At 39.5% G+C, this 11264-nt stretch overlaps 1 protein-coding gene across 1 annotated transcript in view; it reads left to right on the top strand.

Moving 5' to 3' along the window:
- The first annotated feature begins 3264 nt into the window (after nt 1-3264).
- The window catches only part of LOC109935584 (microtubule-associated serine/threonine-protein kinase 1-like), a 340839-nt gene continuing 332839 nt past the window's right edge, over nt 3265-11264 (top strand). Inside the window, exons 1-2 of the mRNA XM_048617807.1 lie at nt 3265-3424; nt 4700-4941. Of these exons, the coding sequence (XP_048473764.1) occupies nt 3265-3424; nt 4700-4941 (402 nt within the window). The remainder of the gene's footprint in view (nt 3425-4699; nt 4942-11264) is intronic.

Genomic DNA, 11264 nt, shown 5'->3' on the forward strand with positions numbered 1-11264 from the left:
TGAATATTTCATTAACTGTTTGTTATCCAACTAGAACAGAGATTATGAGACTTTTAAAACCAGCTCATTTCAAACATCAGCCTAGTGAGTCAAATCTAGTCCTCTGCTCTTTATTTATTGGACTGCCAAGCATTTTTAGCAGCTCCATCTAAAAAAAATGGGTCTGACAGATCATCTTTCATGCAATGTAATTTATGAAGCCCTGAGTACTAAGGAACATTTGTATGTGGAGATTGAATGTGTTTGTATATTGCATTAGATGATTATATTTTAAAAATGCAGAACTCATGAAAGATCATACATTTTAGGCCTTGCATTCTTTTATTAATTTATGTCACTGACAGAGTTAGCACCCGTTGTCCATTTCTAATTAGCCTTGAGATGGTAACGGTAAAAAAATTAAAAAATAAGAGAGAGTTGTGGTTATCTGTCTTCTCGCACCAGGGCAGTCCGTGTGCTGAAGGTACTTCCATAGTACAAATAGGCAGGATGTTGCAGGATTTTGACCCAGCAATGATGAAGGAACAGTCTTCTGTTTCTGAGTCAGGATGTTTGATTAGTATTATCAGGAAAAGATTTGAGGAAATTGCCGTGATTGGATTTGTCCTGCTTTTTGTAAACAGAACACACCTGGGCAATTTCCCACTTGAATAAGTGTGAGAGTTGTAACTGTACTGGAACAGCTTGGCTAGGGGCAAAGCTGGGAGCACAAATTTTAAGCATTATAGCTGCAATACTGTCGATGATTTTCAGCCATGGCACTGGGTCCAAAATCCACACCTCTGTATCATTAGTCCAGTAACATTACCACTAGACTACCATACTGCTAATTATCTCTAATAACACAGGAGACCACTGGTTAGGTGGCCTTATGCACTGTAGTGCTTTCTCCCATATGTAATTATTTACTTATTATATCCAAATGCAGACTGAATATATAATAGTATTTTCATTCATTTTGTGAAAAGAAACCATTATGTTTGTGGATGGATGTAGAATGCATTTATCATCAATGTGTACCTTGTACATTACAAGAATAGGTCCATGCATTGGCTAGGAGTTACAGCTCCAGAAAATCACATACATATTTTTACCCCCTGTTCATTTTTATTTTGATTCTGTTCATAGGATTACACCCTGTAATTCAGCTCCAGGTACAAGATATAATCTAATGAAGAGGTACAGATGTTCTGTTTTGGAAAAAATGGATAACCAAAAGTGACTTGTATCTCATGAAATCTCATGAAGTGTATCATGGGTTGAAGTGGGGAATGATGGATACCTGAGGGTAAGTTAAAGTCTATAATCTAATAATGAAGTTCAGAAAGTTTATGTGAGGAGCAGTTGATGCTTTGGACAATTTAGAGGTGATAAATTAGTAAGATTCTTTCAGCTCAGTGTTTTATATCTGAGAGTGATTGTCATTTATTCAAATATTTCCCATTTATCTATAAAGTGGTAGAAAACTTGCATTCAGATGACACAGTAATTTCAGCTGATGGCAGTGAGCCATATTGGAAGATTTTTTTTTAAAAGAAAGAAGATTTTTTTTCATTGTACTAGAATCAGTTACGTGGAAGAAATTGATGCTGTTATTTTGAGAATGGCAGAAAACGTAAGAAGATCCTGATGTTTGGTGAGTCCTGCCTTATTCTGTGTCATTATCCAATAGCAGCACAGGTGGTCAACATCAGAGTTAACGAAGTAGTACTGAACGGTTGTCAGTGCACGACAGTAATTCATTCTCAGGATGCAAATGGATTATTGCCTTCTCTGCTAATCCAGGCTGTCACTTTTGTTGAGCAAGATGTGCATGTTAATATAGGCTATCTATAATGACTGCTCTGTTTTCTATAAGCTCCCATTCTTTTTAACTGTTTTCAAAACCACCTGAGACACTTGTGAGCAGACTAATTGATGACAGCATCATTCTCCTCCTGGAAATTGAGTGACACCAGGGATGAATCTCCTGGAGTCTTCAACTAATCACAAATTTGTGACAAGCAACATGTGAAACCGTAGAACTATAGCAAAGTTACAGCACCAAAAGAGTCCATTGTGCATGCACCAGCTGTTAGTTTTTTCAGCTGACTCATTCTAATCCCACTTCCCAGCTCCTGGTCCATGGCCCTGCAAGTTCTAGTGCTTCAGGAGCAGATTCAGGTTCTTTTCAAATGAGTTGAGGGTTTCTGCCTCAACCACCAAATGGGGCAGAGAATTCCAGACACCTACCACCTTCTGGGAGAAAAGGCTTTCCTGTGTCCACTCTAATCCTTCCACATTTAATCTTGTCCTGACACTGATCTCTCTAGGAGGGGAAACAGATATTCCCTGTCCCCTTTTATCCAAGTCCCTCATTATGTTGTACATCTGGATTAAGTCACTCCTCAGCCTCATCTGTTATAAGGAAAATAACTCTATCCTACCCATTCTTTTCTCATTCCTGCAACTTTAAAGCTGTGGCAACATCCTCCTAAATCTTCTCAGAACTCTTTACAGCAGTTATGTCCCTCTTGTAATGTGCCAACCAGAACTGTACACAAAACCCCAATTATGGCCTATCCAGTAGGTTATATACTCACAGCATTATAACACTGTTCTTGTATTCAATACCTACATATTTTGTTTTATTCCCCTCCCATAAAGCTGAACGTATGAAATATAGGAAATGACTTCATACTGTGACCAGGAATGCGTTGTTTTTGTACCATCGTAGTGTTGAGTACAGAGGCATTCAAAGGTCCCAATATGAACACTCATTCTGTGCTTCTCGCCAACACGGTATTTAGTTCTGCACACAAGACGGTTTGATGAGAACCCTGGAAACCCATTTTAATGAGTGGAACTACCCACATCCAACTGACCTGAGTATTCCACTGGATATCAACCCAGAATTCTGAGCCAAAGCTCTGGCCTCCACTTGCCGGAGCTATCTGGAGTTAGATTTGCACCTGGTACTTTCTGTCTTAGTCAGAATGCAAAAACGCTAAGGCATGCTCTAAGTATACATGATTTGTAATTGCAGACATATGACAGAAGTAGAATTAGAATTAAAATTAGGTTTATAGTCACGTGTACACGAGTACAGAGTACAGTGAAAAGTGTACAAAGTTGCCATTCCTGACACCATCTTAGGAACAAAATCTTAGGTACAAAATAGAAAAATAAAGAAATAAGTTAAAAGTTCAACTTTGCAGTTCTTCTTTGTATAAAGTAGAAAAATTAGGTAAGTTAAAAGTTCAACATTACAGTCCTTCTAAAGCCATGGGTCTTCAGTTGCTCGTCATTGACTGCGATCCAGGCTCACCAGCCGCTTCTCCGCCGACTGTCAAATTCCTACCGGCCCCAGGCACTGCCACACTCCAGGCTCCGGACTCCAATGCCGTCATTGCTACTGCCTCCATAACGGAGCTCGCTTCAGCAAGTAGGCAAAAAAAACTTAAAAACTAAAACATAAAAAAGGGTTGGGAAAAGAAGGGAAAAAAGGAAAAGTGAACGGAATGAACGAGTCCTGTGCTCAGGAACCAGGATGCTGCCACCATCTTGATTTTACGTGTCACCAAGTACCAGAAATTTCTAAAATTATTGTATTCTAGAAAGACCTGCATTTATATAATGCCTCACTACATCTTGCTCTCAAATGACCAAAACACTTTTAGAAGGAACTATAATGTGGGGGAGAAAAGTACCAGCTATTTAGGATACAGAGACAGGCCTTAAAAACAACTAGCTTGACAATAAACATGCACTTGTCTGTTGTTGGTTGAGAGGAATGTTGGTTATGATACAAGAGAACTTTTTTTCAAATCACACATGAGGCTTTTAACACCCACCTAAGTTGGCAGGGGAAGTGTCCATGTAACAGCAAAGGCTGGCATTTCCATTAATGTAGTACTGCTGTAGGAGACTACAACATTAGTCCAACTTTTGTGCTCAGGGCACCATTAAGTCAAACTAGCACTTTGGTTTCACATTGTACTGTATAGGCCTTTGAGGATCCAGCCTAACACTGCAAGGGACACAAAGGATATCTGCCATACCCCCAAATGTGTGGCATGCTGGCCAAGCAGAATGTGGTTTCACCTTGGAGCCAGACATCCCAGCTCTGAGTAAATAGGCCTTGTGGTTGTCTCAGGAAGGAAGCTGGCTAAGGGAGTAAACCCTAAGAGAAATTCTGGAGTGGAGTCCCAGAGATAATTATTTGCCATCCATCCAACAGTGTCCTGGCAACTCCTGCAGCTTCTATCCTTTGAAAGTACTGGCAACATTGAGGGTGGTCATGATATTTAGGCAACTCAGGACGTACATACTACATGCCCAGATCTGCCCTTAGAGAGGACACTCCAGCTTTGTGGTTCACCTGTCGTCTTCCAAGATGGATAAACGGCACTGACAGATATGTAGCCAATATTAATTTTTGTTTGGTTTTGTAGGGTGTACTGTAAGTGCTGTACTGTTTATCCAGTGATTGTTATTTCATACAAAAGTCTCACTTGGTGATAGTGGTTAGTTGCTGCTGCAATCAGGAATTGTCCAACCTTGTACTGTAATATTTCACGTTATTTAATGTGAAAAAAATGGCCTAATTATCTGCCAATGTGATTGAACTACAAAGAACCACACAGTATGTTATTTCCTAACCCAATCTAATCTGTGAAGACTCAACAATTGTGATCTATAGTTTTTGTAATTTCTGTAGAGAAATTCTGTCTTAGCTATTGTAGTAATTGGAATGAGGGCCAGGTGGATCTCATTGACTATGAGATCGCTGATTGGCCAATGTTAACAACCTCGACCAAGGATTACATAGTCAATGAGATTCACCTGGACCTCATTCCAAACAGTACATCTATAAATTTCTCTTTGAAACTAGATGAATTCCTGAAAAGAATGGGAGGTGACCTTATTGAAATATGTAAGATCCTGAAGGGCCTGGATAGGGTACATGCTGAAAGGATTTTCCACTTGTTTGGGGATTCAAGAACTAAGGGTTGCAGTTTAAAAATAAGCCATGCACAGTTAGTCTGGTGGAGGAATGGGTGGTTGAAAGTGAGGGAGGCAAGATGTTACAGGCAAAAGGGAGAGTGGTGAAGCATTAGCCTTGGTGGGACATTGGTGCAGGAGCACAGATGAGTGAATGTGTGGTAGCTACACTGTCTTTATCAGATCATTACCTGTGTTTTGTGTGTTCATTGGTGAATTTTATTATTGTTTTTGGAGCTATAAAACTCCATTCTCTTTTACCCTTAGAATTAGCTCTCCTACATTTTTTTGGATCTGGTTAACTAAATTTAATAGAAATGTGATAGTTATGTGCTAAAATGGAAGAAAAGCTATTTGTTGTGACTGGCTGAGATGGGGTTAAAGTAAGGGGGGGAGCCATGGTCCTGCCTCACTTGACTGTAACACAAGGAAGAATTGAAACATGGCTCAGTCTAATACAGTTGGAGTAGGTTTCAGGTTAAAGCTGATATAACAAAGTCCAAACCCTGTGTTCAATGTATGGTCATCACACAACTGTAGCACTCAGTACTCCTGGATTCAGCCATATTTTAGTTATACTGTTCCTGGTTTGACTCCAATAGTAAGCAATCGCTACTGTTTATATAAACCATCGATGGCTGTTGACTGTATTAGCTCAATGTAAATTGGAGATAATCCTTTTGTTCACATTCCTAGATCCTCTGATCTTGATTCAGTTCTCAGTTATTGGAGCTAAGTCTGGCTGTGTACTTTCAAGGAACATGAACAAGAGTGACTGGATGCGGCCAGTTTTAACTCATTAATTTTCTTGCATAACCCATCTCTTGTGTAGGATATTTCAGATACCAAGAGCTTGATTTCCCAATATTTTGAGTCAGCTTTTTTCTTGAGTTTTCCTTTGACCTGCCTTAATGTTTCTGCAATATACAGTTTTGATTTATGTTTTTTGTACACAGTATGTTGTGTTTGGCATACTTCATGGTTCAAGTCAATTGATACACCATGAGAAGCATTTGTCATTTCTGGGAAAGGTCAATAGAGGTCAAGCAGAGGACCTGTTGAGTGGGAAACCACGTGAGTATTTCCTCATTCGAAAGAGCAGGGGAAATGATTTTGCATGCAGGGTAGTGTAAGTTACCATGTTTGATGTATTTTTAGTAACAAAACTAATTTACCAGCTATGTAATGCCATAATCTTTATCCCATGATCAATATGGTGATTAATCCAAATGATCCTATCATCCCTATATTTTCAGTGTAAATGTCAATTAGAATAATTGGGACTTTTGCTGATGGTGTACAAGAGATGGTATTGGATGTTGTATAAGGCAGTTGGCCTATGAGAATTTATACATAGCCTCAGTATAACCGAGATATAACTTGCTATCACTGGGAGAGCTAGGGTATTGTCTTTTGTCACTGTCCTAGTCTGTTGGCCTTATCTCCAATGTTAACAGCCATGCAACTTAGGTTAGCGTGGTATCTCTTGTCAGTTTGGTATGGCTATTTAGTCTTACTCCACTGTAACTTGTCATCGTACTGCTATACGATTAGCCTTTCTTGATACTTAATGGGCCAGTTCTACCAAGCTTTTATGTTTTGTATGTATGACAATGTCACTCATTTTACATTATTGGCTAAAGTTAAAATTACCCTGACTGATTCAATGAAGCAGATCTTTGGGTTCTGTCAAAGTTTAATGCAAAGTATCAAATTTCTATAACTGATCAAGCCAGAAATTATTCTTGGTTTAGCTCATTATCATAACTGTCTGCAATTTGATCATGTGAAAACAATGGATGGACTAGTCCAGGTAAAATTTAAAGGTATGCAGCCATTCAAAGAAAGAGCTTTTGAGAGCACCAGAAGTTGTTACATTCTTTAGAGGGATTCAAAATGATTTATAATGAGGGATCATAGGAACAGGATGTTGTATGTTGTGGTTAGTTCACCAGAACTATCTAGGTGCTTTGTGTAGATTCGCTGTTGCCAATTCTTTTTATTGGTATGATTTAAATTACTGCTAGCAAGTGGGGAAGGATACTCATAAAAAATCTTCAGCAGAAGATAGTCTTAATCTTGATGAACAGTAAAAGTTTATCATATAGTACTTGTTATTTCCATTTCATCTGAACTATGTAATAATCTCTTGTGAGGTTCTTAAGCTCAAGTTAAGAGTAAGTACATATTACTATTAGTAACAGGCACACATAAAAACACTAGTTAGCTCCTTTCATGGTCAGTCATCGAGTCATACAGCACAGAAACAGACAAGGTCCAACCAGTCCATGCTGACCATAATCCCAATCTAAACTAGTCCCACCTGCCTGAGCTTGACCCATATCCCTCCAAACATTCATTCGTGTACATATTGTTATAAAGCAGAGGATGACACCCCGTCTGAGAACCAAAACCGAAACACCCAAAGAGGAGCGCCTCACCCTATAATCTGCTAAAAGGAGTGTGAAAAGGGTGTAACCTGTCTTTCAGTAACTTCTAGTGGTTAAATCAAATAAAGCCCTGACACTCCCTTTACAATCAACAAGTAACAATTTATTTAACTAATTCTAACAGTGAACAAATTAACTATTAACAAACCAAACAAATCCCTTCTAGCTACTAACTATTCCCAAATAACGCAGGATTATAATGGTATGCTGTTCCAATAAATACAGTCCCATTTATATAACAAAACAATAGAATTTAGTGTCTCGAAATTACAGCCAGGTTACATCTTCCAGAATTTTCTGCGTCTTCTCTGTCGATTCTTCTGTCAGGAAGGGAGTGTCTAGGGGTGCCGGGGTGCCATGGTACCATTGTGAATAGATGATGCTTTCTCTAACAGCTGAGAGCTGTTAAGTCTAGCAAATAACAGTTCGCTCTGCCGATTTTCCAACTGGCCTCTTCTTTAAATCTCTATCAATTTCTTATGATCGGATTGGTCCTAAGTTGTCAAACCTATCCGATTCAAATTTGATAGGTCTTTTGTATCTAAGTGCCTGGTTCAAATTGATTGGCTAAATTCAAAAACCTTATGGCTTGGTAAAAATGCTGCTTAGCCTGCTAACAGTATGGCCTTACGATACAGATGTTTTAATTTGGGTACTCTCTGTACTTGCAAACTTTCAAGCTTCTCACAGACATCTCTATGCATAGAGAAAGCACAATCTTTTAAAGGGGCCACACAGCTTTCTCCCCCCCCCACCCCCCCAGCATTTTACAGTACCAATATTTTACAAACAACAAATTCTAATGTCCTGCCTCCCAATCCACAAACATTCTACCCAACTTCGCAACAATACCTAAATGCCTTTTAAACGTTGTAACTGTACTCCCATCTACCACTACCTTTGGAAGTTCATTCCACACACAAATCACTCTGTGTAAAAGAAATTACCCCTCATGTCTTTTTTTTAAATCTTTCTCCTCTCACCTTAAAAATGCCTATTCTTGAACTCTCCCACCCTAGGGAAAAGTCACCTGCCATTCACTTTATCTATTCCCTTCTGATTTTACAAACCTCTAAGGTCACCTCTCAACCTCCTATTTTCCAGTGAAAAAAGTCCCAGCCTCTCCTTGAGTTTATAACTCAAACCCTCCATTCCTGGTAAATCTCTTCTGAACTCTCTTCACCCTAATAATATCCTTCCTATAACAGAGCAACCAGCATTGGACACAGTATTCCAGAAGAGGCCTCACCAATGTCTTCTACAACCTCAACATGATGTCCCAAATCCTATACTCAATGGTATGAACAATGAAGGCAAGAATGCTAAAACACCTTCTTAACCATGCAACCTATATGTTACGCAAACTTCAGAGATTTATGTACCTGGACCCTAGATCTCTCTGTTCTATAACACTCCCCACAGCCCTACTTTTAATTGTATGAGTCCTGCCTTTGGTTTACAAAATGCAACCTTGTATTTATCCAAATTAAACTCCATCTGCCATTCTTCAGCCCATTAACTTAATTGATCAAGATCTTTTTATAATCTTAGATAACCTTCTTCATTGTCCAATATACCACCAATTTGGTGTCATCTGCAAAATTATTAACCATGCCTTCTATATTCTCCTCTAAATCACTTATAAAAATGGCAAATAAAAATGGACCCAACAGTGGTCCATGCGGAACACTGCTGGTCACAGGCCTCCAGTCCAAAAAACAAAACTCCATCACTCTCTGTCCTTTATAGGTATTTTCTGATTCACCCTGTTCAGAGATGTTATGCACATCTGGAGTAGGTGGAATTTAAACTTGGGCCTGCTGGTTTGAGAGGTAGGGACAAAACTGCTGCAACACAAAAGCCTTCAGTCTTCTATACCCTGATGGACAGAGGTTATTTTGCTGATGTTAGTTAAACCGTTCAGTTACTAACTACTTTATACAGCACAGGAAAAGGTCATTCAACCCTTTAAGGCTGTTCTGTCATCTGTAGTTAATCTGTAACCTAATTCCATACATCTGTCTTGGATCCATATCCTTTACTTTTGACTAGCAAAATCCATTAGTCTCAGATTTAACATCATTGTGTTAGCACCTATTGCATTCTACATGAGGAAGTTCACATTTCTACCTTCATTTGAAGGGATAATCTTTCTAAAAGTGTGGAAAATATTTTCCTCCTTGTCTTTTTCCCTGCTTTATTACGGACCCAAATGGAGAACCAATAACCTACATTTAGAACATGCTCAGTGGTTATGATTCTGTGAAGCAATACAATCTTAACAGAACACTAAAAGAACTAGTGTTGAATTACCAAAGGAATTTACAAGGAACATCACTAGCAGGCTTTTCCTTTATACAGAAAATTGCCTTCAATTGGCCAGTGATTGCAGAGAGGCAGAGTGGATGTCATTTGACACAGCTCAATGATTGATTGAGAGAAATATATCTAAGTATATACAGTACATAACAGGCAGCAGTGAAGATTTACCAGTAGCACTGGACTAGCAAAGAGGCTGAGGCCAATGCTCTGGGACTGGGTTTGAATCCCACCGTAGCAGATAGTGAAATAAAATCTGAAATAAAAAAGCTACTTTTATGGTGACCATGTAACCACTGATTGTTGTACAAACCCATCTGGTTTACTAATATCCTTTAAGGAAGCAAATTTGCTATTCTTGTCTGGCCTACATGTGACTCTAGATCCACAGTCTGACATCAGTGGTGGGTAAGTTATTGGAGGGGATTCTGAGAGACAGGATTTACATACATTTTGAGAGACAAGGACAGATTAGGGATAGTCAGCATCACTTTGTGCATGAGAAATCGTGTTTCACAAACTTGGTTGTTTTTTTTGTGTACATGACCAAGAAGTTAGATGAGGGCAGAGCGGTCGACGTCATCAACGTCATCAACCTTCAACAAGGTTGCACATGATAGACTGATTAGTAAAGTGAGATCATATGGGATCCACGGACAGCTAGCCAATTCACTACAAAATTGGCTTGACGGTAGGATACAGACGGTGGTGGTAGAGTGTTGTTTTTCAGACTGGAGGCCTGTGACCATCAGTGTGCCAAAGGGATCAATGCTAGGTCCACAGTTGTTTGTCACTTGTATAAATGGCTTGGATGAGAATATGGGAAGCATGGTTAGCAAGTTTGTAGAGGACACCAAAACTGGTGGTATAGTGGACAGTTAAGAAGTTACCAGAGTACAACAGATCTTGATCAGCTGGACCAATGGGTTGAGGATTGACAGATGGAGTTTAATTTAGATAAATGCGAGGTATTGCATTTTGGTAAGGCAAACCAGGGCAGGATTTACATAGTTAATGGTAGATCCTTGGGAAGTGTTGTCGAACAGGAAAACCTAGGTATGCAAGTACATAATTCGTTGAAAGTGGCATCACAGGTAGACAGGATGATGAAGAAGGCGTTTGGCATGCTTGCTTTCATTTGTCAGAGCATGGAGTATAGAAGTGGACATCATGTTGCAGCTGTACAGGACATTGGTGAGGCCACTTTTAGAATACTGCATACAGTTCTTGTCACCCTACTATTGGAAGGATATTATTAAATTGGAAAGGGTACAAAAAAGATTTACCAGAATCTTAGACAACAAGGTGCAGGGCTGGATGAACACAGCAGGCCAAGCAGCATCATAGGAGCAGAGAGGCTGACGTTTCGGGCCTAGACCCTTCATCAGAAAAGGGGGAGGGGAAGGGAAGGGGGTTTTGAAATAAATAGGGAGAGAGTGGGAGGCGGATAGAAGAGGGATAGAGGAGAGGATAGGTGGAGAGGAAACAAACAGGTCGAAGAGGCGGGGATGG

This window comes from Rhincodon typus, chromosome 38 (genome assembly GCF_021869965.1).
Source record: "Rhincodon typus isolate 14 chromosome 38, sRhiTyp1.1, whole genome shotgun sequence".
Lineage (NCBI taxonomy): Eukaryota > Metazoa > Chordata > Chondrichthyes > Orectolobiformes > Rhincodontidae > Rhincodon > Rhincodon typus.